The 15,279-nt window shown below is 34.7% G+C and overlaps 2 protein-coding genes across 2 annotated transcripts; both read right to left on the bottom strand.

The window, feature by feature from the left end:
- Nucleotides 1–8,617: 8,617 nt before the first annotated feature.
- Nucleotides 8,618–9,445, bottom strand: LOC126707248 (classical arabinogalactan protein 7-like). The gene is made up of 2 exons (XM_050406835.1): nucleotides 9,254–9,445; nucleotides 8,618–9,220 (listed from the first exon to the last, which is right to left on the bottom strand). Exons 1-2 carry the CDS (start codon nucleotides 9,363–9,365, stop codon nucleotides 8,910–8,912), a joined length of 423 nt encoding a protein of 140 aa, XP_050262792.1. The 5' UTR covers nucleotides 9,366–9,445; the 3' UTR covers nucleotides 8,618–8,909.
- Nucleotides 9,446–12,296: 2,851 nt separating this feature from the next.
- On the bottom strand, nucleotides 12,297–12,929 carry LOC126706058 (classical arabinogalactan protein 1-like). The gene has a single exon (XM_050405317.1). The coding sequence runs from the start codon at nucleotides 12,814–12,816 to the stop codon at nucleotides 12,508–12,510; it is 309 nt and encodes a 102-aa protein (XP_050261274.1). The 5' UTR covers nucleotides 12,817–12,929; the 3' UTR covers nucleotides 12,297–12,507.
- Nucleotides 12,930–15,279: the final 2,350 nt, after the last annotated feature.

Below are 15,279 nucleotides of genomic sequence, written 5' to 3'. Positions count from 1 at the left end.
CTCCTTACAACCATTCTAAAAACAAGCTCGTGTGGTATGATTTCGAAGGCCATAATTAATTAGTTTAACATAATTAATTAGCCAAGTAGTTACTTAGGTTAATTATTCAGTTCTAGGTTAAACACATACAATCATATCATATAGTGCAGAAAAATAAAGAAGACAACAATATAATTACCCAATAAAACCAATAAAATCAACCATTTTAAGGTAAAAACCTGTAGAAGATTTAACCTAAATATCCTCAAGATAAACAAATCCACTATGATAGAATGGAAGATTACAATAGATTTAAACCCTAAATCTAAAGCTAACTCAAATAGAACTTACTAACACGACCACGTGTTGCTCAGACTCTACAGACTCTTCTACCTTGGATTTGCTAAACACAAACTCCCCATTTGTGACTTTGAGATCCCACTCAAAGGTTTCAAATCACCATCAATAGTATATCTTTATGCAGCAACTTGTTTCCACCAATTCTTGATTGTAGATCTCGTTCCAATAGACACTTGTAGAGTTAAAACGAATAGAAACCTCTCAAATCTCACAAGAGTAACTCACAAGTCTTCCAAGGGCCTCTAAAATGTAATTAGGGTTTTCCTTTTATACCTTACAGTGTTGGACTAAAACCTTAAACGTTTTCGCAAGCTTAAGCCTAATTTAAATTCTGCAAAATTGACTTATCTACAATTTTTGATCGTTTGAGTGTAATTTTCGATCGATCAAGCTTCACAGAACTTGAACTCTCCTTTCTGCAGCTTGAATGTTTTTGAATCTTCATTTGTACAATCTTTAGCAATGTCTAACACCTAATCTAGACATGTTTTTGTGTTCTCGATTTGCCAACATACACGAAATAAGAATCTAAACATTTAATCCTAAATATTTAGAACCTAACATTTCCCGTTAGAAAAGATTGTAATCATTCTAAGAGAAATTATTTAGTACTTCAAAACCAATGTTTTTTCCACTTATAAGAGAAATGCGCACAACATTTTCACAATACTTTCATAACAAATTCTAAGTGGAAGGTTGTTACTGGCTATTATGGGTGAACAAAAAAGTTTTAAGTTATGGATTCAAATTATAATCAATAACAACTTATCACTTAAGATTTATTATGGAATGTATTTTAAAAATATTATGGACGTAGTACTTCTCATTAATTAATGCATAAGAGCATTCACATCAAGAATACTATAGTGCTAAAAATGCTATTAATAACAACCAACACACAAAAAACACACTACATCAAACATGTTATATTCTATAATTTTTGACACTCAACTACAGTGTGATCTCATTTTTGACAACTTACTATAGCTAAAATATTATAATAAAAACTATTATTTGATTTCTTCTCTCTTCTTTTCCTTTAAAAAATAATTTTCTTTTCTCTCTCTTTCTTCTCTTCCCTGTTCAATCCCGTTTGTCACTCTCTTTCTTCTCTGTTCAATCCCGTTTCTCTCTTCTTCTTCTTTTCTTCTCTTCTCATCGAGAGATTATGGATCTATAAACACCCCATTTTACAACTTGCATTTAACCAACTGGTAGATCTTCAAATTTGTGATACAAAACAAATCTTGATGCTCTAACGATCATAATGGTATGTCATGAGTTTTGATCGGACCACCTGATCAAAATTTATCATACAAACAATTTTCAATGATCATGACTCACCTACACGATGGGCCCAATCATGTCATATCTTAAACACTTAATTTTGATTAGTTCTCACAAGAATTAATTTAAAATTAATTAAGTGTGATTTTTTATTGGATTTCATTTTTATTTCATTTTTTAAAAGAAAAAAAAAAGTTTTCCTTTAGGGCATCTTATCTGCCCTTTTGAAAAAATTTTGGAGATAGGAAAAATTCAAAAAATGCTCAAGAATGTCATTATCTTCAACAGCAACTTGAATCGCATTTTTGGCCTGGAAAACGTTGAAATTTGTTTTTCTCTATTTCTGTAAAAGTTGTAGATAATCGAATTTACTTTCAAATAAACATCAATCCCGAATCAATTGGAATTTCAAGCAGAAAGTTATGGCCAAAATACAACACAGGTGCAGAAGATAACACAAATTCAGCATCATCTTCAATTTGCTTTCAAAATTTCAAATGGAGATCAACATCAAATTTGTTCAAGCTTATCTAATAGGTTTATCCCTTCCTTTAGCTTCAGAAGAAAAGTTTTTTTTTTTTTTTTTTGAAAAATAAATTGGATAAGAAACAGATACATCCTGTGAAAATTTTCAAAAATGCTCAAAAAACGTTACTATTTTCAGCAGCAATTCGAAACACATTTTTGGCCTGGATAACATTGAAATTTGGCTTTCTCTATTTCTGAAAAAGTTGTAGATAATTGAATTTCATTTCAAAAAAAATCCATCTTGAATCAATTGGAATTTTGAACGGAAATTTAGAGCCAAAATACGAAGCAGGTGCAGCATCATTTCAAAATTCAAATGGGGATCAACACCAAATCCGTTCCAGCTCATTTAAATAGGTTGTCTCCTCCGTTAGCTTCAGAAGAAAGCTAATAACTTAGCTTTAAAGCTAAGCCATCCCTTCCCCTATAAATAGAGAAGACCTCTTCCATTTTCTAGATCCCAGAATTCCCTCTGGAGAGCTAGTGAGAAAGCAAAAAAGAAAAATTGTTGTGCAACCATTGCTCCTACTTTGGTTGTAGTTTAGTACTTCCTTGCTTTCTCCCTAGCCCTTTAAGTGATCACTTCCCCTTTTTAATTTATGCTCTATGCTGGTAAGTAGTTAATTATGTTCTTAACTTTCTACACATGCTTGAATAAATGCTTAACAAGTTGTTATTTGTTTCTTTCATGATATGCTTGGATGAACATGCCTATGTATCTCATTGATATTCATTTTACATGCTTAGATGAACACTTCTTAGCTAATACACAATTTTCTCTTGAATGCTTAGATGAGCACTTGTAGGCTAAAACACAACTTTCTCTTCAATGCTTAGTGTAGAGAGGGAAAATTCCAGACCTATCACAAGCTGACACGTCACATTACCAAGTCCACAAAATACAGCCAATTACAAAGCACCATGAATTGCTGCTAGGTTTTGCTATCACTATTCAAAAGCCAACGGAAATTTGCCAAGTGTCATGCAAAAACCAATCACACATCAGCTTACGTGTAAGAGATGACACAAACAGTCCAGCACATGTAAGCGATGACATAAGCGGACCAATCAGGCTGTGACATGTGTCACCAATCGGACTCCGCCACGTGTTGCTCACCCACCTCCAAACTCCTATAAATAGAAGCCTTCCTAAGACATTTAGGGGGACCAAGATTCAGAAGTGAAAAAGCTCTGCAAGAATCAAGCCTCAGAGCCTTCAAGAACTTCAACCCCAAAATCGGAGAACATTCAAAGCAGAATCATCCAAACCATCTGCCTAGATCCTAAAGTTTGCGGGAATCAAGCTCAAAGGTCCGAAAATATCAACAAATCACAAATCAGTGAAGCTCTACGGATTCAAGCCTCCAAAGCCCTAAAGAACTTCCACCACAAACCTTCAAATACAAAGAACATTCGAAGCAGAATCATCCAAACTACCTGCCTAGATCTCAAAGGTCACTGGAATCAAGCTCAAAAGCCTCCAGAAACCTCAAACAACCACAAATCAGTGAAGCTCCACGGATTCAAGCCTCTAAAGCCCCAGAGAACTTCCACTACAAACCTTCGAAGACGAAGAATACACGAAGAACACATGAAGAACACGAAGAACGTGAAGAACAAAGGATTTCCAACAAGCTCGTAGCTAGAGATTCATTGTAATTCTGTTCCAAAGATCTTCGATCCATTCTTTAGCCAAATTAAACTACATTGGGTGTTCGAATCAAAATCACATTACTACAAATCCAATCAACAAGTTTTTTTAAGGAGATCGAATCAGAGGATAACTCTTTTGTAATTTCAAAGAATTGTACCACACAATCATCAATACAAATTTGCATTTGTAAAACTATTTTACTTGTTTGATTTATTTCAAACTAGAAATTTAGTCGCTTACACTTAGATGAACATGTCTAGGTAGTTGTTTTACCTTTTTAAATGCTTGAACAAACATGTCAAAGTATTTTGATTTTCTCTAGATAAACATGTCTAGGGATTTTTCTTCTTTTCATAATTTCTTGGATGATCAAATATGCTCAAATGTTTTATTTTTATTTGTTTCTCTTAGCAATTATGTTAATGACAAATAACATGACAACTTTGTTTTTTCTTCACATGCTTAGATGAACATGTCTAGGCTAGGAATTCTTTGTTTACATTGATTTCTTGGATGAACATGCCATTACCTTAATGCTTTCTTTACATTAAAATTGTTATCTAACAAGTTTCACTTTTTGTTTCTTTTTATGTCTAATTCCCCTAACACATATTTGTTTACAATTCCTGCAAATTAACATTTTTATATGACATATTGTTTGTATTTGTTTGATATAACATGATATTGGCCACCTTAACCTAGGAGACCGGTCTTACCGGGCGAGATGGGTGTTTAATCCCTTCCCATCTCGTAAATTAGCCTTCAAACCAAGATTAAGGGTTCTAGACTATGCTCTTGTATATGTAATTTTACATTTTTTAAAATGTAACCAGGAAATAAAGCAATGTAATTTACTTTTCTTAGATTGTATCTAGGACAAAAAAGCATTGTAAATTTTTTTGTTACAAAATTTGATGTAAATTGTCATATACATTAATGCAACAGAAGTAGTTTTTATTGAAGGTTTTAAATAAGTGGCGACTCCATGTAAAACCCTCGATCTAGGGGGGAGTACATTTTACAGGATCGTTTTCTTTGAATCTCCGTGGTGGTGGATCGTGAACCATTCTCTCTCCATTTCTAGGTTTCAATGGTTCCAGTCGTGGATCTCATGGGTTGACTTCACAAGCTAGGTGGTCGGCGTTCTTGGTGTTGGTGGTTTTAAGTCAGTTGGGGTTGAGATTGGCTTTTTTGGGTTGCCTAGGGTTGAGATTGGCATTTTTGGGTTGGTTGTGGTGAGGTATTGAAGGTTAGGAAGATTTATGGGCTGTTGTTTAAACTTGGGTTGGAGTTGGATGTGTTTATTGGCAGTGCTTTGGTTAATGCCTATATGAAATTTGGGTTGATTGTAGAGGTACAATAGGTGTTTAAGATAGGGGTTTTGTTGCTGGGGTCTTTTTTTTTTTTTTTTTTGGGTTTTATTGATGCTTGTGGGTTTGTTTGGTTGCTAAGAAAATCAGGAAAAAGGAATGAAGGGTTTCATTGATTGTTGTTGCTTGAAGTTAATCTAAAATAAAGGGTTGTGGCAAGGAGTTTGACAGATTATCGGTGGTAGTTGGTTGTGGTTTTGTCAAATGGTGAATGGTTGCTACACATCATATCAGATGAAGAGAGAGAGAGAGAGAGAGAAAGAGAGAGAGGATTACTTTTGGAGTAATGAATAATATTCCTCATTCAATTTATGTATTTTAAATGTTAAAAATCAACTAGTAAAGAGCCATATAGTTATGTGCTTTAAATTCTTAACCCGTCATATACTTATGTGCTTTAAGTTCTCAAAATGTATGTAACATGTGTTTACATGCGGAAACATTCAATAGTTGTGATAATGAGATGATCTTACTCATATATGTCAAAACATGATTCATATAGTGAGTCTTTTTTTTTTTTTTTTTTTTTTTGGTATCATGTATCTTATCATATCGTATATTGTAAGATACAATAACACTATAAATTTTATATTTAAAAAATATAAATATACATATAAAATGTATATTCATTATAAATTTGAAATATGATGGTAAATTAAAAATCAGACCATCTCCAGTTCGTCCATAGAGTCGTCCAAGACCAAAAAGGTTAACTCAAGATAAGAAGGTCATCCACCATTAGGAGGTTGTTCGTGGGTATGAAGGTCGTCCATCAGGGAAGCACTTGGATGACCTCTCAACACTTAGAAAATTTTCAGAATGGATTTATGTACAAAAGCTTATAATGCAGACCACGTTCTACTATTTTAAAGTATGAGCAAAATCCTTGTTCATCGCTATAACTTCCTACTAAGTACTTAACTTCTAATGGCAGTTATAAAAGATAAGATTGAACCTTCTAACTTCTATAGCAATTGTGGAAGTTAAATCTGAACCTTCTAACTTCCGTACACGTTGAGGAAGTTACTAAACAAGTAACCACTCCAACGCTCACTATATAAGGACTCATCCACATCAAATGAAAGTAAGTTTCCACCACTCCTATAATTGGAATTCTCAAGTTCTAGAGAGAAAAACTAACTTAAGCATCGGAGGTTTCTTGGCTGATTCACCCCGGTCACCTTTGATCTTGTATTTCTTTCTTTTCAGACCTTCGAAGCAACTTCTAGCCCATTGAAGCCCGGAGCATTTAGCCTACTGATTTTCTGTGCATCATCAAAATATATTCAACTAATAACTAATTTAATCATTATTTATGTAATAATATTTAACAAAGAAAACTTAATAAATCAAATTAAAATATGTTTATAAAATACACATTCAAATTTATTTAACTCAAAAGTGATAATATATGACATATGAGCCAAACTAATAAAAAAAATTTCATTATCTTGCCAAATAAACTACATTCAATGTCAATGTTATCATCATGTTCATCATCTTGCAAAATTATTTCTTTCATCGTGATTTTTTCCATCAACATTTACTATCTTTTATTGTTCTTTATGTTAATAATTTTTTCCTTATATTTCTAATTGACATTCTTGGCTTCTAGCTTCTTTGAGTTATAACAATAATAACATATATTGTTATTTAATACATTATTCATACCATAGAAAATAAATTTACAAATATTAAAGGGGCATGTCAAGTGTATAGTTCAAATTATTAAGGGGAAAAAAAACTTATGGATACACACCTATGTATTATTCGATTCATGAACACTTCTGACAAACCCTTACAATACTGAACTTTTTGTAAACGATATGATACATATCGTACAATACGTATCGCATATTGTACTATACTGACAACTATGGTCTTACCTAAACGAGTAAGGCGGTCATCTTAGTTTTTGAGATGGGTATTATGAATGGGTCACTTGACACCAAATTTTTTTTATAAATAAATTCAATTAAATTAAATTGGACACATTGAACAAAGTTAAACTACAATTGAAAACTAATTTAAATTTAATTTGTTCTTCGACTTTCATATAAATATATGATGGTTTTAAGATTCATCTGATCAAATTATAATAATAGATGCCTTGGGCTCAGAGTTGCCATGATACAGCTGCCATGTTGAGCTTGATTATTTTTTTTAAAAAAAATTAGCGAAAACATTTATTTATTCACCCTAACCCTTTACCAAAATGTATGATTCTTCTCTTACGCAACAATTCTCCTTTCTCGTTACATGGTAGTTTTAAAACCATAAATTATTTTACAATTTTTTTGTCATAAATTATGATGCAATAAATTATGAGTGGTTAACTATCACTTACACATGTATCTATTTTTTTTGTTCACTAATCACACTGTCACATCACAATTATAACAAAAAAAAATGTGAAAAATTTTATGGTCCTATACTTTTTCCCTCACTACCAATTCTTTTCGATACCCTTTCGTCAAGAGACAATTGACCACCCGTGACAACAAGTGGAAATTGGAGTGAAGGAAGGCAAAAAGGACCTCGATCCCCTCCCCTACTCTCTTCTGGCGAGAAAAAAGGGGATGTGAGTCAAGTGTGTGAATCCATGAAGATCTATATATTAAGGACATGTGACTGATGAGATGGCATAAACATAATATTTTAATTTCACCATCAGTCATGATGATACCGAAAACAATACCACCAATGAGTCACACGCTCCTCGTACGATCGCAAATGACACCTGCACAACGAAAAGGAATAACCTAGCAGAGAGTACCGGTGTGGTACCGGCCAAATACCCTCCGAAGGTCAAGTTAGAACTATTCTCACTGCTCTAGAGTGCTATAGAGGGTAAAATTATGCGTACCTTGGGTCACGAGGGTGCTAAGGTTTTTATAGTGGCAAGGGTCATCCCTTTTTTCCTTGGAGTAGAAGTCTTTTCCTTATAGGAGTCCCTTTGGGCGTATTTTCCGGATCCTTTCCTTATAGGAGTCCTTTTGAATATTCTCTAGCGTGGGAAACAAGTCAACTCTTAACTTATAACGTGGGAAGAAAGTCAACTTTATGCTCGGTCCGTCAGCCTCAATTTATCTCCTTCAGCTTTCTGGGCGTCACCTAGTGAAACCGTCAAGCCTGGAGGTCGTCAGTTATGATCGTCAGCTATCGCTCCGTCTTATGGAAGACAGCATAACACCGTCAGTCTGAAGCTCTCCTTTTATCCTCATCAAGTCATTTCATATTTTTCCATCTACTACTTAAAGGGTTGATACTATCTTAACATGGCATATTTGAAAGGTTAACCATTTTGATGTATGGAGTAGACATTAGGGACAAAATGGTAATTGAATATAATTAAAATCATCAATCTTTGTTTAAAAAAAAAAATTAAAATCATCAATATATATTATAATGAATAAAAAAATATAAGCACAATTTAGGAGACAGAAAAGGATCAGTCCATATACTGATAAAAATATGATCACGACGAAATGATATTAAACCAAGACATCATATAATCAAATTATCTAAAGAAGAATTAAAACAACAGTAGCAATAAACTCATGTCCAGTCGATGAGATATGACAACAATAAACAGCCTCAACGAGAGAAGAAAAAATAAATGGTACAGTAGGTAAATAAATACATGGAAATAAGCAATAAGAAAAAAAAAACCACGAGAGTAGTTGAGTACTTGACTTCACTCAGTGCAGCGCAAGAGCAATCAAAAGGCTCTAATTGACCAAAACAGCAGCGAGGAGACCGACAGCCAGGGACCCAGAGACGGCAAATCTGTTCGAAACAGCAGCGTTATGTGAAGATGGAGCAGACGCATTAGCTGGTGGAGTTGCGATCGATGAGGGAGGAGTGGCACTGGCCGGTGACGGAGCAGAAGGTTTTGCAGGAGAAGGAGAAGGAGAGTTAGGGTGTGGAGGTGGCGGAGGAGTGGCCTTTGGAGACGGCGATTGGGCCGGTGGCGATGCTTTTGGAGACAGAGTTGGAGAAGTATGAGGCGCAGCTGGTGGCGGAGTTGGAGCAGAATGAGGCGCAGTTGGTGGTGGAGTTGGTGCAGAATGAGGCGCAGTTGGTGGCTTAGCAGGAGACAATGATGGAGAGGGAGCTGGAGAGTTTGCCAAAGTGGAGCCAAGAGACAATGCCAAAACCAAAACCACAAAGCTTAGGTGCGCCATTGCTCACAGCCTCACAGAGAGAGAGAGAGAAAAGTTCGAGGCTTTTGTGAGTCTTGAGAAAGAAAAGAGAATGGAGGGTTAGTATAAATAGAAAGGGAAGAGTTTATCGTAGGGAATTGTCAACCATAGACGTGGGTTCTTCTTTGTGAATTGACTGAGGGAGTTAGAGCTGGTTGAGGTTTATTGGAGTTTGAAGGTTGTGCTCCACCACTAAGGGTACACTTGGCATTGAATCTGGCGTGCATACTTGGGATTGATCTTTGAATTTGATTGTTCCAAGAATTGGGACTTTGGGATGTGTTAGATTGTATACTAGCATGACCCTTGCTTTGCCCAAATTTATACTTGGTTGCTTTTATTACACACAAACTCTTACGCATGGTTGTACATTCCATTTTTGAACTAAAACCAAATGTGTTTAACACTAGGTGGAACAAGTATTACCCTCAAGTTATTTTATAATGAAGTGATTTTTTTATTCTTTTCTGACAATTATATAGTTTGAGAGGAGGGTTCGAGGTTTGAACTTTAGACATTTATATTAAAATATATATATATATAATAATTTTTATCAATTTAATTTACCATTTAAAATATTTTTGCACACCCGAATCACAAACTAATTTTTTTTTCTTCTTAAATCACAAACTTTATAACATGATAACATTACACACACATGTAATAAATCCTCTGTATTTCCTTACATGATAAAATTACACACACAAAATTTAGGTACAGTACCTTAGGTGCTATTCCTTAAATTCTCCATTTAAAATTCAGTCATGTGGCTATTTAACTTAAAAATACACTAGGTTCCCATAAGAAAAAATCCATATGACAGAATCTTAAAATGAGAACTTAAGGAACAATACCTAAGTACTGTACCTAAGTCTTGCTCATAAATTTATAATAAAAAGAGAGATACTCACAATTTACAAATACTTACTATTTACTCTTAGAGTCATAGATATCGAAATAGTCCAATAAAGAAGAGATATGAGATAAAATTCATCAGATAGATACAAGCATTTGATTGATTAAGTAGACATTTAGTGTATTATTAACATATGGATGAATATGGTTGTGTAAGTCAATAATTAATACAGTGAAAATTGGTTGAGTTTTATCATTTAGTTTAAAATATTTTTATAAAAACAATGACAAATAAATAATAACAACTACATAAAAATAAAAAATGATATACAAGCTTAGCAAAATAAAGTAGTCATATCTACCCACATTGACAATAGATAATGATAATTAATAATAAACTATCATGTAATGATTTCAAAATTAAAAATTCGTAGAAGAAAATTGTAAAACTTCACGTATTTGAGAGTTTTTTTCTTTTTCTTTTTGTCGATAACTCGATATATTCAAGTTTTCTTTTTATTAAATTATGTTTAATTCAAATTTCTTAATGACCCTCATGAAAAAAAATTTTATAATGAAATAAATTTTTTTTTTTTTTTTTTGTGTGTGTGTGACAATTATATAGTATGAGAGGAGGGTTTGAACATTAGACGCCTACATTAAAAACACAAGAAAGAGTCTGATTGAACTTACAAGGTTCTTCACAAAATATTTTATAATGATATTTCATCAAGAGCCTTCTAATTTGATTAATAATTTCTATTCATTGTAACCTAGATGTTCACCGTTCAAATCTCATTTCCCCAACTATCGAATTATATAATTTTTTTTAAAATAAAATGAAACCCTCTCTTGGCATGAAAACATTTAAAAGTGAGTTTTATTGTTTATATTTTAGTTTAATAGTTTTTTAAACTAATTCAAAGGCAAGTATGTAATAAACTAATTCATCAACATTTTAGCAAATAAATTTTCATCTAATAAACTAATTCAAAGGCAAGTATGTAAATCCCTAATTTATTTTAATTTGCATAATAATACTGATGATGTGAAGGCAAACTCGGAGTGATACCCATATAGTGTAGGCCCCATAATACAAATAGTAAAGGAGTATTTGAGATTTTTGCCTCATGCCAGCATAATGATTGATGACATCCGGGGGTTTATTATTATTATTATATAAACTCTTTAATCTTTTACTCCATGATTCTCGCCATTTCCCCCAATTTTAGGCGTGGAATGCGTCATACCTTAAATCATGTAGTGCAGGGTGCAAATCATGTTGCTCATTCCTAATGTAATTGTACCCTGAAAGACATGCTTAGGCATGTTTGGCAACGTTCTAGGCATGCAAGCAATGTCCTTGGCCGTCCTCAACATGCTTTGCAACGTCATCGACATGCTTTGCAACATCCTCGACAGAAGTAGTGGTACACTACTCCTTCGCGTCAATGCTTATAAGGTAGAAAGTGGGGGGGTTTCTATTCAATGTGGGACGACTAGGACTTTGCAAGCATGCCTGTCGACCAAGGACGTTGCAAGCATGCCGAGGACGTTGCAAGCATGCCGAGGACGTTGCAAAACATGCCTCGCCAAGGACGTTGGTTGCATACCTAGGACGTTGCCAAGCATGCCTTAGATACCCACAAGTACCGTTGCGCATTTTTTGCCTTATAAGTCCACTCTATATTTGAGGTTATTTCAGCCTGAAAATCTACTGTGTTTTGGGGTTTATTTGAGGTTATTTCAACCTAAAATTCTATTGTGTAAAATGTGTAAAAATTGGATTTAAGGTTTTTTGTTTTGTGTTTTGGGGATTATTTGAGGTTATTTTAGCTACAGTACTGTTGCGCATTTTTTGCATTATAATCACTCTATAATCTATATATATAAGTTTATTGTAAGGTTAGAAGGTAAAGAGCTTCACATTTTTATCTCAATAAAATAAAAAAAATAAATAAATACTACCGTGCATAATTTGTTATATTCTTCTTTTAAAAAGATTTTGAAAAAAATATCAGTCATAAAATCAAAAGGAAATTTCGAAAATTAAAAACGTAAAAAGAACTGCACGCTTGCAATGAATCTGTAATTTAAAATCGAGTTTGCAGTACTAAGTCCAATCAATATCCAAACTAACTCTCTCTCTCTCTCTCTCTCTCTCTCTCTCTCTCTCATCAAACAGTCTCAAATAAACAGCCGAAACAAATAAAATTAATTACACAAATAAATAATAAATAATACTTAACAATCCATAAACCCCATTCTTCTACATCACTAAAAACCCAGCAAACGCCACAACAGCCACAGATCCGGCGAGAGCGAAACTGTTCGAAACGGCACCGTTCTGTGCGGGAGCAGGTGCTTCAGATGGTGGCCCGGAGATCGATGAGGGAGTAGTCACCGGAGAAGGCGATGGAGGAGACTTCACGGTGGCCGGAGAAGGCGCAGAGGCATGAGGAGACAACGCCGGAGATTTCTTGGGAGAAGCCACCGGAGAAGTCGCCGGAGATTGAGCTATGGCGGAGACCACCAACATTGCAAGCAAAAGAATCACAATGCTTGAGGAGTGAGCCATTTCAAAGACTAAAAGCTTCGTAAATTACGAGAATACCACTATGGAAAGAAAAGAGAGTTTGGTATGGTTTAGTAAAGTTTGGTACTTTGTGTTTGTTTTGAAGAAGCACCAACGTTGGAGTTGTATTTATAGGAGGGGAATTAAAAGTGAAAGTACGAGAATGCCACTACGTAAATCACGGACAACTCACGCCAGAAACACGTTTTGATGCTTTGCCACTAAGGGTACAGTTGTCATCGAATCACTGGCGAACATGTTAGTTGGGGTGTCTTCCTTTTTGAAATATGAAAGCAATGTGAACCGTTGGATTGGGTTGCTTTACGTGCAACGGTCGAAAATGTGACGGTGCAGATGTCACAAATCATTCACACATGGGTACCAGATCGATAATACAAGGTGGGACCATTTTGGGGGGTCATAATTGAAACGGCCCAGCTGGTTTAGTAATCAATCATTATTAATCTAATTTTTAATTCCTAAAATAAAGTTATTCTAGAACTTTTTTCTTCCAAACACCGAATAGTACACATTAAAGAAGTTGGCCATCTTTACTGGATTTAATAAGATATTATTACCTTTTGATTTTTCTATATTTTAAAAATGAGATAAAAGTAACTCAGTGGTTTTAGTCAAGTGGTTGGACATTTGGTCTCAAAAACGGTTCAACTGGTTTAGTAATCAATCATTATTAATCTAATTTTTAATTCCTAAAATAAAGTTATTCTAGAACTTTTTTCTTCCAAACACCAAATAGTACACATTAAAGAAGTTGGCTGTCTTTGCTGGATTTAATAAGATGTTATTACCTTTTGGTTTTCTATATTTCAAAAATGAGATAAAAGTAACCCAGGCCAAGTGGTTGGACATTTGGTCTCAAAAACGGTTCAGCTGGTTTAGTAATCAATCATTATTAATCTAATTTTTAATTCCTAAAATAAAGTTATTCTAGAACTTTTTTCTTCCAAACACCAAATAGTACACATTAAAGAAGTTGGCTGTTTTTGCTGGATTTAATAAGATGTTATTACCTTTTGGTTTTCTATATTTCAAAAATGAGATAAAAGTAACCCAGGCCAAGTGGTTGAACATTTGGTCTCAAAGTGGTTGTCTTAAGTTTAACTAGGAGCTTCCTAGTTCAAGTCCAGGCACTAACACTTTGAAAAAACTCCATGGACCATCGATTTACCCCATTATGGGCTCACCCGTCGCAAACAGTAATTAGTTTCTAGTTAAAAGTTTTGAGGAAACACTGTGGGAAACCAAAAAAAAAAAAAAAAAAAAGATGAAGTAAAATCTCTCTCCCCTGTAGGAGCCCATCTCTCTCGTCTTAGAGTCAAGTCTTCCCTCCTTCTTCTCTCGCCGTTTCAAATTCAACTCCGAATATCAGTTAAAATTGGTAGAAATGAATGGGCCATGGAATTTTGACAACAACCTCTTGTTGTTGTGCAGATGGAGAAGAGGCCTATCAAGCACAAATATCACTTTTACCCATTCCCCCTTCTAGGTTCAAATTTGGGGACTCACTTTTGAGCACATGTCTGAGAAAGTGTGTAAAGACCTAGGCAATAGCTTGGGGAGATTTATAGAAACCGATCGGCAAGCAAGGCAGTCAGATCTAGCCAAATTCATGAGAGTCAGAGTAGATCTTCAACTGGATAAGCCTCTTAGGCATGGAGGCAAAATAGCCAACGTGGAAGGAGAGAAATTTTGGGTGAGTTTCAGGTATGAAAGGATTCCAACCTTTTGTTTTCATTGCAGTAGACTTGGGCATGATGATAAACACTGTTAAGAAATTCCAAACAACCAAAGCTCATCCAACCAATATGGTGATTGGCTCCGAGCTCAAGGAAACTCTAAAATAGGTGTCGATAGATCAAGGTCTACAAGTAGTGGGGGTAAAGATGATGGTAATGAGGACAGGGTTGAAGAAAACATTCAAACCACGGCAAATAACTCATATGCCTCTGTAACTTACGGTGGAGGAAGCAACTCAGGCATCAGAGGTAGTCGGAGAGGGAAAAATCAGAACAATGGAAGAGGCATGACATCACTAGTAGCAATGGGGACCAGCTAGAGAAAGCCCTAAATGGATGGGACTACTCCAGATGTTTGGAGCATGTTCCAAGGCATGTGTTAGAGGCATGTGATGTTGCTAATGCTCCTCCATTTGGTCTCTCGCAAAGTTTCAAAATTGAAAAGGAGGCAAATGATGCGTTCTCCTTAGTGGGCCAGTAAGCCCAATCTGAAAAGGACCCAATGGAAGTAACTAGCCCAATGAAGCCAAGCTTCAAGTGGGGGAAATACAACTAAGGTAGATCCTACAGGCCCTATTATTTAAAAAAAAAAAAAAAAAAAAAGGTAAAGACCAGAACCCATTGAAAAAAGATAGCAATGGAGCATGGAAAAAATAAAAGTCCACAATCTAATACTGAATTAATAACTGTGGGGACAAAAAGGGTGGGG

This window comes from Quercus robur, chromosome 11 (assembly GCF_932294415.1).
Source record: "Quercus robur chromosome 11, dhQueRobu3.1, whole genome shotgun sequence".
Lineage (NCBI taxonomy): Eukaryota > Viridiplantae > Streptophyta > Magnoliopsida > Fagales > Fagaceae > Quercus > Quercus robur.
This window is presented reverse-complemented; position numbering and strand designations above follow the sequence as displayed.